A 14,219-nucleotide genomic window follows, 5' to 3' on the forward strand; every position below is an offset into this window, starting at 1 on the left:
GCCATTCTGACCTGAGATCAGATTCTAAAAAAAATCTATTACATCCTGACAGTTTCATTATTAACCCATTCTGACCTGAGATCAGATTCTAAAAAATGTCTTCTATACATCCTGACAGTTTTCTGAAAAAGCTATGTTTCTATGTCAGTGGTTCTTCGATTTTTCAAAAATAGCAGACCTACAAGCTCATAGCGCGCCACTCGGTGGCGCGCTATGAGCTTGTAGATCTGCTATTTTCAATAGCTAAAGCATAACATAATGCTAACACCAAAAGCAACCGTTACAAACATTTACGCTGACTCATTCATTGTCACGCAAATAATTAAGCGATTTTGGACTGAGGTCGATTAAAAAAAAAAGGCTTCTAAATCCTAAATGTTTTCTGTCAGTGGTGCTCAACCTTTTTCATGTCAAGGACCCCCAGAATTATCTCTATTGGGCCACGGACCCCCATCTCAAAATATATAGTTCCAGGGACCCCCCCCAGAAGCAAATATTTTAGTTAAAAATGTTCGCTCTGAAATATATATTCAATGATTTGCGCCACATTTGAACGATTTTTTCAAAAATAGCAGACCTACAAGCTCGTAGCGCGCCACTCGGTGGCACGCTATGAGTTTGTAGATCTGCTATTTGTCAATAGCTAAAGTATAACAATGTTTAAAACATGTCAAGCGAATCGCTTAAACCCAAAATGGGTTTAAGCGATTCGCTATTTAATTGTGTGGGGTTTTTTTTTATATGTACTATTTGTGTTTGACTTTTAGCCTTCGTAATCACAAATTGCACAGCGCAGATATGACAAATAACTTAAATATACAAATAAATCAGATGGTGTTAGGTACAATAAGGCATAAGGTTTTCAAAAACCATCGCAAACTCATTTGGCTCGCCCCCCTAGTGGTCGGTTTACAATGAAACCACTATTAGATATGTCAGTATATTATGGTTGGAACCCCAAATAATTGATAGAAGAGATTTTTCTGTTACCATTGGGTGTGCTAAATAACATACTAAAAGTTTACAGAAAACGAACAACTTAAAAGGCACCAACACCAACAAAATCTCTTTTATCAATTATTTTGGTTTTCAACCATATGTATTCAATATTTGAGACTGTGCAAACAGTCCACTAGGGGGCGCTCTCAACGCGTTTACACAGCTTTTTGAAATCCTTATACCCACACCACACCAAAATTCAGAAACTAGTCACCAAAAGCCAAATCTTGCTGATTTCTGAAGTCCGACCCCCGCTAATAGAGCAATTGGTGAAGAACTCAGGGGTCTGGCTGTGTGGCATATACACGGGGGCAGTCAGACAGATATTTCGTGAAGCCACTAAGGAAATCGGGACTTCCTGAAAGTTCATATAATGGCCTGTTGTGGCGCTGTCATTGGGCCCAAAAAAACCCATAGCTCCATAGAGGTCCATGTATTTGGGCCCAACTTCACCTAGACTGTATTACCTTAATAAACATGGTCATGAATACTTTCTGCTTCCAGTCACTAGTTTAAAGTCTCATTTCTCATGTCATAATATTCTTTTTGGAAAATTATGGTCCCATTTATTAAAAAAATGACCATAAAGTCGCGTATGTTCTGAGGGGCGTGGCTACCGTTACAGTCTATGAACGGGAGCCACCCCCCGTTCAGTCAAAATAAAAACCAACAAAGAGTAAGGGGGGAAGTCCCGCCTCGTTGTCTGGGCCTGCCAATGGCCAGCTGGGCCCAAACGGAGCCAGCCAATGGCCAGCTGGGCCCAAACGGATCTAGAAATATGGTGACTTACAGTGCAAGGAATTACAGGCTTCATTTTAGATCCATGTTAAACCCGGGGAACGCTTTGTCCATATTTTTTACAGTCTATGGGCATATACTGTATTTGGGTTTAAATGTGAGCTCCCTCTAAGCACTCAGGTGTCTGGCTGTGGGGCATATACTGTATTTGGGTCTAAGTGTGAGCTCCCTCTAAGCACTCAGGTGTCTGGCTGTGGGGCATATACTGTATTTGGGTCTAAGTGTGAGCTCCCTCTAAGCACTCAGGTGTCTGGCTGTGGGGCATATACTGTATTTGGGCCTAAGTGTGAGCTCCCTCTAAGCACTCAGGTGTCTGGCTGTGGGGCATATACTGTATTTGGGTCTAAGTGTGAGCTCCCTCTAAGCACTCAGGTGTCTGGCTGTGGGGCATATACTGTATTTGGGTCTAAGTGTGAGCTCCCTCCAGGTCCCTACCTCCAAGAGGCGCCGGTGATTGTGGATAAGCCAGACATGGTGTACGTGATGGAGAACCAGTCAGTCACCATCACCGTCACGCTGAACCACGTCAATGCTACGATCATGTGGAAGAGGTGCGTCTTTTTCTATCATTTATTTTTTCCCCTAACGAACAGACCAAATAGTTATCTTGTAACCCAGGAGGCTTGGAGGAGAAAGAAGTTCTTCTGTTTTTTCTCCAACAGCGTTGTTGATCTATTTATTATCTATTTATTATACATTTTTAATTCTCTGTGTGTTTACTAAACTAAAATGACATAAAACCATAGACAAAATGCCCTTAGTTTTTGTTTGTGGATGTTTGGAAGTCGGTTGAAATAAATAACCCAAAGTATAAAAAACTGAAACTAACACTAAAACTTAAGCATCGTCACAAAGATTTTAACAAATCCTCTCTAAAAACGTATTACAACTAAAACACAAACTAAAACGAACTAAAAACTGAACTATAATGAAAAGTCCCAAACTATTTTAACCTTTGTGCTTGGGTTCTTCTGAGAAGCAACGCACATCCTCCATTTGGTGCTGAGCACAAACTGTAGAAAGAGTGAACAATGAAAAGAAAAGCAGGGGCTCGCAACTCACATAACGATGCTCCGAACTTTATTTACAGGCAGGCAAAAAAGGACGACGTCTTTGTCATTGTCAAGTCCGACGTCATTTTGTAGTGCTACGTTACATCCTGGTCCAAATGGCACCAGCTCCCGTCCGCATCTCATTGTAAATAGAATATCTAAACGCGTGAATCTTTTTACAGTGACGTTATTTTTCAGAAAGGAAGCCATTGAGGGTTAAAATGGGTCTTAATGCTTCCAACTCGAGTAGAATTATTAAGTGTCCATGACAAATAAAATATATGATGTGGAGACAATAAAGACTATTATTATCATTATTATTGAAGGTGGTAACAGTCCATTTGCTCAGTACAATATTTCGGGGGCATATTTAGAATCTGTGCAGGGTTGAGTATGTTGAATCTAGTTTGCATTAATGAGGATTTAGTTGACACAGTGAAATAAAATGCCGATAGTATTCGGTGTGGGGCTGACGGCCTGTCACAGCCAGATTTGGGAGAGCAGCACAGCTTTGTTGTTGCGAGGAAAATGAGAGAGAGAGAAAATGAGACTTTCATGGTTGTTTTCGTCTCTGATTTAGTCCGACGGAGCGTCACAGTATAACTCTATGGGGACACAAAAGCGACACAAAAGTAGGACCCGGACGTATCTCTGTAGGGGGCGCTCACGTCACGGCTGAAATACTGAATAGTGGTTCTTTCTCCCAGGAGGGGCGTGGTCCTGTCCAACCGGCCGGGCCTGTATGAGATGACCATGCCGGACGACGACCAGCACACCCTGACGCTGCTGAAAGTGAGGAGCGCCGACGTGGGTCAGATGGCCTGCCTGGTGTCCAACAAGCAGGGACAAGACTCCTGCACCTTCAGCATCGAGCTGGCAGGTGAGGCCCGGGGGGGATCTGGTTCTGGTGAGGCCCGGGGGGGATCTGGTTCTGGTGAGGCCCGGGGGGGATCTGGTTCTGGTGAGGCCCAGTGGGGATCTGGTTCTGGTGAGGCCCAGTGGGGATCTGGTTCTGGTGAGGCCCGGGGGGGATCTGGTTCTGGTGAGGCCCGGTGGGGATCGATTCTGGACAGCCATTTAGATTTAGTCATCTGAAATGTATTGTATATAGATTGTATATAGACTCCTGCTGTTGTAGATTAAATAATCTTGCAAAGATGAAGGAATGACGAAGTGAAGTGTTGAGACTTTATTAAGAAGATTCAGCAGAGAAACAACATACAGAGAGTGAGGAACAGGCCTCCTTTCCTATTCCAGCAGCCTCTCCGGGCGCAAGCCTCCTCAACCCCATTCTCAGACAGTCCTAACAGAGATGCTATACTAACTGGTCATATAAGGATCTCTTCTAAAGATAAGGGCGACACACAAATAAGTATACCTTTGCTGACAGTGTGGAGGAGTCAAGTCAGCTGTTAGATTGACAGCTGCATGAATTAGACACATTGGTGAACAAAGACACTTAATGGAAGGAAGATAAATACACAATAATGCATATATATCTGGCACTGTAGTTGGCATTCTAAAATTCCCATTACACTGCCCTATGAGCCTTCATGGCTTGGCAAGGCTACTTCTACTCCAAAATGACTTTATTCCGTGTCCCTCCCTCCGTAGCCCCGCCCACGTTTGAGATCATCATGGAGGACCTGGACGTGGGCGCCGGGGAGACGCCCCGCTTCGCCGTGGTGGTGGAGGGCAAGCCGGTCCCCGACATCCTCTGGTTCAAGGTAATCATCAATCAATCAATAATCAATCATCCTTATGATCCTTATAACGGGGTTGAACCCATGAACCCATTCTGAACGGGAACCCCTTTTGGTGTTTTAAAGCATTATGTTATACCTTAGATATTGAACAATAGCAGATCTACAAGCTCACAGCGTGGCACCGCGCTATGAGCTTGTAGGTCTGCTTTTTTTTATTTTTTTTATCGTGAAAACATTGAATATATATTCTGTCAGAGCTAACGTTTTTAAACTAAAATATTTGCTTCTGAGGGGTTCCTGGAACAACATATTTTCCGATGGTGGTCGGTGGACAATTACATATAGTTTCTGGGGGTCCTTGACATGACATATTGAGAACCACTGATATAGAAACATGAGGTATTTCAGTCCCGTCAGGATTTAGAAGACATTTTCTAAATTTCTAAGTCAGGTCTAAATGGGACCTCAGACAAGATTCTACAAAATGTCTTCTAAATCATGACAGTTCTCTGAAAAACTTGAGTTGAGTTGAGTTGAGTTAAAAACATTAGCGATGAAAAAATATCTATTCAAAGATTTGCACACGTTTTCACGATTTTTCAAAAAATAGCAGATCTACAAGCTCGTAGCGTGGCACAGGTATATCTGCTATTTTTTAAATAATGGTTAAAGTGGTTAAAAGCTATGATGTGACACAGATGCGTTGGGTTCAAGATAAAACCTTATTAAACCATGATGCTCCTCATCGTACAATAACTTCTGGCCACCTTTCAGAACGACAGCCTGCTGTCGGAGAGCAGCCATTACACCTTCTCACCACCTTCTCCCCACCTTTCAGAATGACAGCTTGCTCTCGGAGAGCAGCCATTACACCTTCTCACCACCTTCTCCCCACCTTTCAGAATGACAGCTTGCTCTCGGAGAGCAGCCATTACACCTTCTCACCACCTTCTCCCCACCTTTCAGAACGACAGCCTGCTGTCGGAGAGCAGCCATTACACCTTCTCACCACCTTCTCCCCACCTTTCAGAACGACAGCCTGCTCTCGGAGAGCAGCCATTACACCTTCTCACCACCTTCTCCCCACCTTTCAGAACGACAGCCTGCTGTCGGAGAGCAGCCATTACACCTTCTCACCACCTTCTCCCCACCTTTCAGAACGACAGCTTGCTCTCGGAGAGCAGCCATTACACCTTCGTCTACGACGACAACGAGTGCTCTCTGGTGATCCTGAACACCCGGCCGGAGGACTCGGGGGTCTACACCTGCACCGCCCGGAACCTGGCGGGGTCCGTCTCCTGCAAGGCTGAGCTCACCGTGCACGAAGGTAGAAGGGTTGTTTTCCTTCCACTGTTGTTTTTGGCAGCTAATTTTTTCGATTTTAGTTTTAGTCATAGTCTCTTGAATAGTTTTCATTTAGTGTTAGTCACATTTTCGTCACCTGAAATGTTTTAGTGTTAGTCTAATTTTAGTCGACTAAATGTCATAAGGCTTTAGTCGACTAAATCTACAGTTGATTTAGTCGACTAAAATGTATTTCGGCGGGCCTTGATGCCGTCACAATGACTGTTTTCTTTACTTGCCGAAAATAGCTGATCTACAAGCCCACAACGCGTCGCGCTGAGACACGTCGTGAGCTTGTAGATCTGCTATTTTCAGCATGTGACTAATTGTAAAATGACTTATACTGGATCTCTCGTCCACTAGTCCCTTCCTAACATTTTAGTCTAGTTTATTTGTTGACGACATTGTCAGTATTCTTAGTTTTAGTCACCATGCTTAGTTTTAATTTAGTTTTCATCAGTGAAAAAAGGTAGTCGACGAACATTTTTCGCCTTAGTTTTAGTCGACGAAAACAACACTGTTTCCTTCCAAGTTCCCATGAACTGCTGTGTTGTGCTGTATTCTATTCGTTTTTTTGTTTTAGTCATAGTCTCTTGAATAATGCAAGTTAGTTTAAGTCACATTTTAGTCTAGTTGTATTTGACTATATCGTAAGATTTTATTCGACGAAATCTACAGTTGATTTTGGCGTCAAAATTGTATTTTGGCGGTGCCTCGAAGGCGTCGTAATGCCTGATTCTACACGTGGCTGCAAGCTGAAAATAGCCCATCTACAAGCTCACAACGAATCGACACGTTGTGAGCTTGTAGATCTGCTATTTTTATAGTGCAACACCAGAGCGAAACCAAATTATCTCTTCTCTACTAGTCCCTCCCTAACATTTAGTTAGACTAGTCTTCATTTTGTTAACAAAACGGCCAGTATACATTTAGCTAATTTTCTATTTCGTTTTTATTTCGTTTTCGTCAGTGGGAAAAAAGGTCGTCGACAAACATTTTTCGGCATAGTTTTAGTGGACAAACAATCGTCAAGTTTCCCAACTGAAATCATCTGAAAGTTTGGGTGTTTTGCGACGGTACCCATACTGTGTTCTTCTGAGTCAAACGGCTCCCATGTTTCCCTTTAGCTAAATGCAGACAGGATCCCATGGAGGACGTACTGTGTTCTTCTGAGTCAAACAGCTCCCATGTTTCCCTTTAGCTAAATGCAGACAGGATCCCATGGAGGACGTACTGTGTTGTTCTGAGTCAAACGGCTCCCATGTTTCCCTTTAGCTAAATGTAGACAGGATCCCATGGAGGACGTACTGTGTTCTTCTGAGTCAAACAGCTCCCATGTTTCCCTTTAGCTAAATGCAGACAGGATCCCATGGAGGACGTACTGTGTTGTTCTGAGTCAAACAGCTCCCATGTTTCCCTTTAGCTAAATGTAAACAGGATCCCATGGAGGACGTACTGTGTTCTTCTGAGTCAAACAGCTCCCATGTTTCCCTTTAGCTAAATGCAGACAGGATCCCATGGAGGACGTACTGTGTTGTTCTGAGTCAAACGGCTCCCATGTTTCCCTGTAGCTAAATGCAGACAGGATCCCATGGAGGACGTACTGTGTTGTTCTGAGTCAAACGGCTCCCATGTTTCCCTTTAGCTAAATGCAGACAGGATCCCATGGAGGACGTACTGTGTTCTTCTGAGTCAAACGGCTCCCATGTTTCCCTTTAGCTAAATGTAAACAGGATCCCATGGAGGACGTACTGTGTTCCTCTGAGTCAAACAGCTCCCATGTTTCCCTTTAGCTAAATGCAGACAGGATCCCATGGAGGACGTACTGTGTTGTTCTGAGTCAAACAGCTCCCATGTTTCCCTTTAGCTAAATGCAGACAGGATCCCATGGAGGACGAGGCGTCCAAGCTGAGGAGGAGTCGCCGGCTGACCGACTATTATGACATCCACAAGGAAATAGGAAGGTGAGTCAGTCCGCCCAGGGGTGGAAAAAGTACTCAATTGTTTTACTTAACCCATTTTGACCTGAGATCAGATTCTAAAAAAATGTCTTCTACATCCTGACGGCTTTCTGAAAAAGCTATGTTTCTGTGTCAGTCGTTCTTCGATTTTTCAAAAATAGCAGACCTACAAGCGAGAGCTTGTAGATCTGCTATTTTTCAATAGCTAAAGCATAACATAATGCTAACACCAAAAGGGATTCCTGCCCAGAATGGGTTAAGTAAAAGTACCAATACTACAATTTAGAACTACTTCGTCACGAGTAAAAGTACGGAATTGAAAGTGTACTTGAGTAAAAGTACAAAATGATCGGCATTAAAATGTACTAAAAGTAAAAGTACTCACGTTTCAGAATGTCCCATTTCACAAGTTCAAACTGTGTACAACATCTTTAGAAAATTGCAGATCTACAAGCTCACAATGTGTTGCGTTGCGAGCTTCTTGCACTAACATCATACTTGGAACGTGTGTTCCCCAGAGGTGCGTTCTGCTACGTGAAACGGGTCAGCCAGAAGGTCGGTAAAATGGACTACGCTGCCAAGTTCATCTCTGCTCGTTCCAAGAAGAAGGCGTCGGCGCTGAGAGAGATGAACCTGCTGTCCAAACTGGACCACGAGAGGATCCTCTACTTCCACGACGCCTTCGAGAAGAAGAACGCCGTCATCGTCGTCACCGAAATGTATCCTTTTGTAGAGGTCATCTTTGTAGAGGTCATAGGTCATACTCAGTGGGGGATGTTTTCCAGAAACGAGCAGTTTTCTAACGCATGCGTTTCTTGTGAGAAATCAGTTTTATTTTAAACAGTAAAACACGCACGCATGTGCGCGCGCACACACACACACACACACATGTGCACACGCACACACACACTCAGGTGCCAAAAAACAAACAACAGTTTCTTAATTAATTGACATCCAGCTGCAACGAAGAGATGCTCGACAGGTTTACCAAGAGATCTACACTGATGGAGTCTGACGTGAGTAGAAGGTTCTCTCTCTTCTGTATGAGTGGATCTACAAGGTCAGAGCTCACCACGCGCCGCCCGCAGCGCGACGCGTTGTGAGCTTGTAGATCGGCTATTTTCAGCATGCAACAAAGTGTAAAATGACTTATACTGGATCTCTTCCTAATATTTTAGTCTAGTTTAAATTTGTTGACGAAATTGTCAGTATATTTAGTCTATCTCTAGTTTTAGTCATCATATAGCTTAGTTTTCATTTAGTTCTTGTCAGTCAAAAAAGGTTTTTCGTCTTAGTTTTAGTCGACGAAATCAACACTGCTGTCAGTGTCCAGGCAGGTAGCTTTGTGACCAAAGGGTCTACCGATGTTCAACATGTCTTTATTAATGTATTCTACGCGGATGATGTGTTTCCCTCCCAGGTCCGGTCCTGTATGAGACAGCTGCTGGAGGGGGTGGACTACCTTCACCATCAGAACGTCTTACACCTGGACATCAAGGTAACTTCTAATAATAATAACAATAATACTTTATTTGTATAGCACCTTTCATGACATGAAATGCAGCTCAAAGTGCTTTACAGAGCAATGGAGAAAGAAAGAAAAGAAAAGCAAGGCATAAAACATTAAAAAATAATAGCAGTAATGCAATACAGTGAGGACATGAATAACAACATTTTTTAAAGATCAATTCAAAGAAAGAGTGTAGAAGTGGGTCTTGCAGCTGAGCTTTAAAAATGTCTACAGAGGCTGCCTGACGAAGGTACAGTGGGAGCTTGTTCCATGCCTTCGGCCCCTAGAAGCAAAAAGCTGCTTCCCCGTATTTTTTAGTTGCCATTTTTTTAGGCACAGCAGGCCAGCAGTGGAAGACCTTAGGGGACGGTTTGGGACATATTTAGGCAGGCATGTACCTGTAGGTAGGAACTAGGAAGGTGCGACACCATTGAGACACCATTCTATCATGATCGCAATTCAACCTTCTGCTTCTCTGTCTCCTTCTCTATATATTTTTTGGGGGGCTTTTTGCCTTTATTGATAGATATATAGTAGATTGACAGGAAACGGGGAGAGAGATGGGGCAGAAAAAGGTAGTCGGGATCGGGACTCGGAACGCGCGACACACTGTCGGCGGTGGCCGGACGGCTAGGCCGGGCTGGGCCGGGCCGGGGCCTATATTCTAAACAAATATTAGAATTCAATTTGATAACTAATTTTAAATAATGAAATAATTATGAATAATTCAAGTTGATATTTTTCTCTTCTTCTTCATCCTCAGCCTGATAACATCCTCATGGCCGACCCCCACGGGGACCAGATACGGATCTGTGACTTTGGCAACGCTGTGGAGATCATTCCTGGAGACGATCAGTACTGCAAATATGGAACACCGGAATTTGTCGCCCCAGAAATCGTCAACCAGTCTCCTGTGTCCAAAGCAACCGACATCTGGTAAAGAAAAAGCCACCAATTATTTATTTTTTTCTTTTCCCCACACTCCACTATCCATCTAATCCTCCCAATCTCTCTCTCTCTCTCTCTCTCCTATAGGCCAGTGGGTGTAATTGCATATCTTTGGTGAGTAAAATCATTTTGTTTTTGTGAACATTATCTTTGCATTAAGTTATGTTTATTTTAGTGGCCAAGGAGGGAGACTAAACAACAATTTTAGATTATGACCTGGTCAACTCAGCACTGGTTCAGATTCTGAACTTCAGAGGCAACAAGACAATCAAAAACGTATTTACCCATTTAGGACTTGCTCAATTCTAAAAACGCCTTCTAAATCCTGAACTAAGTTTTCAGAAATATGTTATGCTGAGGTGAGTGGTACTGTACTGTACTGTACTGTACTGTACTGTACTGTACTGTACTGTACTGTACTGTACTGTACTGTACTGTACTGTACTGTACTGTACTGTACATGTCCTCCTCCCTGGCCTGTGTGTGTGTGTGTGTGTGTGTGTGTGTGTGTGTGTGTGTGTGTGTGTGTGTGTGTGTGTGTGTGTGTGTGTGTGTGTGTGTCTGTGTGTCTGTGTTAGGCTGTGCAACACTTGGTGGTGAACAGATGCTATAATGCTATTTTCGTGCTCGGACACACATTTTGGTAGATTAAGTACATTTTGATGTCAATACATTTGTACCTTTAGGCCTACTCAAGTACATTTTTAATTCCGGATATTTTACTTGCGTGCGTGCGTGCGTGCGTGCACACACGTGTGTGCGTGACAGGAGTCTCTCCGTTAGATGGAGTATTAATAAATGTGTGTGTGTTAGATGGAGTATTAATAAATGTGTGTGTGTTAGATGGAGTATTAATAAATGTGTGTGTGTGTGTGTTAGATGGAGTATTAATAAATGTGTGTGTGTGTTAGATGGAGTATTAATAAATGTGTGTGTGTGTTAGATGGAGTATTAATAAATGTGTGTGTGTGTTAGATGGAGTATTAATAAATGTGTGTGTGTGTGTGTGTGTGTGTGTGTTAGATGGAGTATTAATAAATGTGTGTGTGTTAGATGGAGTATTAATAAATGTGTGTGTGTGTGTGTGTGTTAGATGGAGTATTAATAAATGTGTGTGTGTGTTAGATGGAGTATTAATAAATGTGTGTGTGTTAGATGGAGTATTAATAAATGTGTGTGTGTGTTAGATGGAGTATTAATAAATGTGTGTGTGTGTGTTAGATGGAGTATTAATAAATGTGTGTGTGTTAGATGGAGTATTAATAAATGTGTGTGTGTGTTAGATGGAGTATTAATAAATGTGTGTGTGTGTGTGTGTGTGTGTGTGTGTGTGTGTGTGTTAGATGGAGTATTAATAAATGTGTGTGTGTGTGTGTGTGTGTGTGTGTGTGTTAGATGGAGTATTAATAAATGTGTGTGTGTTAATAATGTGTGTGTTTGTGCGTTCAGCCTGACAGGAGTGTCTCCGTTCGCCGGAGAGAACGACCGCAGCTCCGTCCTGAACATCAGGAACTACAACGTCGCCTTCGAGGAGAACATGTTCTCTGAGCTCTGCCGAGAGGCCAAAGGCTTCATCATCAAGGTTCTGGTGGCGGACAGACTGTAAGTGGATATTATCCCATTCTGACCTGAGATCAGATTCATACGAGGTTTCCGCCGGACACACACTGGTCTGATTAACCCATTCTGACCTGAGATCAGATTCTAAAAATGTCAGTCGTTCTTCGATTTTTTTCAAAAATAGCAGACCTACAAGCTCGTATCGCGCCACTCGGTGGCGCGATATGAGCTTGTAGATCTGCTATTTTTCAATAGCTGAAGCATAACATGATGCCGACACCAAAATGGGTGCCCGGTCAGAATGGGTTAAGGGCTCCATTTCCGTCACCGCTAAACCTCTTATGCCTAAACGTCTTTTTCTTTTTTGAGTGGTCCTAAAACCAGCAATGTCCGTGCGTATCTATGTATCAGTGGTCATGAGCACGAGTATGTGACTTATTAGTACCAGTAGGGGGCGCCAGAAACAGAGAGAGGGGTAGTGCTGTGCCTGCTGCCTGCTAATATGAGAGAGAGAGAGAGAGAGAGAGAGAGAGAGAGGTGGGGGGGGGGGGGGGGGGATTGCACCACTCAGTTCACACGGGTGTGATTGTACTATTTTGAAGAACATTTTTGAATAGTTCAACTAGCCAATCTACATTGACACCTTGTGAGCTTGTAGACTGGCCATTTTAACTATTCAAATATGTTTTGCAAAATAGTAAAAAAAAAAAAAGGCAAAGAAGTTTAGTGATCAGGTGTTTAGCGGTGACGAAAATGGAGCCCCAAGTCTTCATCAGGCAAATATTACAATGCCAGAAAAAAGATATACAAAAATCATTGATTGATTGATCATGCAAACAAATGGGAGTGGGAAGGAGCACAGCAAGCTAAACCAATCCCAGAGCTAGAACCTGTCAGTCCACCAATCAGAGGAGAATTACCTGAGCAGAAAACACGCTTAAAACGATAGAAAAGTCAATAGAAAGATCATATAAAAGTATATAACTGTCACATTACAGTGTAATTCTTCTTAACTTGTATCAGTGTTTACAGTCGTCGTTACTACTTCATGGATTAATTAAATACTGACTAATGTTCTTGCAGGAGGCCCGATTCTCAGGAGTGTCTCCGACATCCGTGGTTCAAGGTGAGATGGGGCGAGTTGCTGTAATGATTAGGGTAGTAATGAAATGAGCAAAGAATATTAATGCTGTTGTCAATTCTGATTATTAATTAGTCACTTAATTGTTCTCATTTTGTACAGACGCTAACCAAGGGGAAGGCCATAAGTACAGACGCCCTCAAGAAATTTGTAGCTCGCAGAAAATGGCAGGTATGTTATTTTACTGAATTACTAAATTGCTAAAAGATTCTATTGTGTCGATTTGCTTCAAATTAAACTTCCTTCTGTAAGTTTAACGTCAGTATTGTTGTGTTAACTCTTTCAGCGCCACCTGGTGGTCACCAGTTTAGGCTTTGAGTGCCAATTCTCCCATTATAAAGAAAGAAAGAATTTGTAATTCTATTATGCATGTAATGTGCATGTCATCACCTGTATACCAGATTAGAGGAATTTTCAAAAATATGGATGAAAATAATTTGAATTCCCAAGGGAAGACGTCTTGACGCCCATGGCATCCATTACTTAATAGGCAATTAGACGTCTTCACGTTTATGGCTACTAAACAGTTTTAATTTGCCCCCTTCGTAGAGATCTTTAATCAGTATTGTTGTGTTAATTTGCCCCTTCGTAGAGATCTTTAATCAGTATTGTTGTGTTAATTTGCCCCTTCGTAGAGATCTTTAATCAGTATTGTTGTGTTAATTTGCCCCCTTCGTAGAGATCTTTAATCAGTATTGTTGTGTTAATTTGCCCCTTCGTAGAGATCTTTAATCAGTATTGTTGTGTTAATTTGCCCCCTTCGTAGAGATCTTTAATCAGTATTGTTGTGTTAATTTGCCCCTTCGTAGAGATCTTTAATCAGTATTGTTGTGTTAATTTGCCTCTTCGTAGAGATCTTTAATCAGTATTGTTGTGTTAATTTGCCCCTTCGTAGAGATCTTTAATCAGTATTGTAGTGTTAATTTGCCCCCTTCGTAGAGGTCTTTAATCAGTATTGTTGTGTTAATTTGCCCCTTCGTAGAGATCTTTAATCAGTATTGTTGTGTTAATTTGCCCCTTCGTAGAGATCTTTAATCAGTATTGTTGTGTTAATTTGCCCCTTCGTAGAGATCTTTAATCAGTATTGTTGTGTTAATTTGCCCCCTTCGTAGAGATCTTTAATCAGTATTGTTGTGTTAATTTGCCCCCTTCGTAGAGATCTTTAATCAGTATTGTTGTGTTAATTTGCCCCCTTCGTAG

General features: G+C 42.3%; 1 protein-coding gene across 1 annotated transcript in view; it reads left to right on the top strand.

The window, feature by feature from the left end:
- The window catches only part of LOC310867192 (striated muscle preferentially expressed protein kinase-like), a 119,423-nt gene that overhangs the window by 69,607 nt on the left and 35,597 nt on the right, over positions 1-14,219 (top strand). Inside the window, 13 exon segments of the mRNA XM_083777055.1 lie at positions 2,225-2,348; positions 3,557-3,729; positions 4,464-4,576; positions 5,714-5,882; positions 7,767-7,863; positions 8,379-8,579; positions 8,819-8,876; positions 9,281-9,358; positions 10,134-10,306; positions 10,406-10,432; positions 11,768-11,920; positions 12,962-13,004; positions 13,122-13,190. Coding sequence (XP_083633181.1) covers positions 2,225-2,348; positions 3,557-3,729; positions 4,464-4,576; positions 5,714-5,882; positions 7,767-7,863; positions 8,379-8,579; positions 8,819-8,876; positions 9,281-9,358; positions 10,134-10,306; positions 10,406-10,432; positions 11,768-11,920; positions 12,962-13,004; positions 13,122-13,190 — 1,478 coding nt within the window.

This window comes from Protomyctophum parallelum, assembly GCF_964188405.1.
Source record: "Protomyctophum parallelum genome assembly, chromosome: 11".
Taxonomy (NCBI): domain Eukaryota; kingdom Metazoa; phylum Chordata; class Actinopteri; order Myctophiformes; family Myctophidae; genus Protomyctophum; species Protomyctophum parallelum.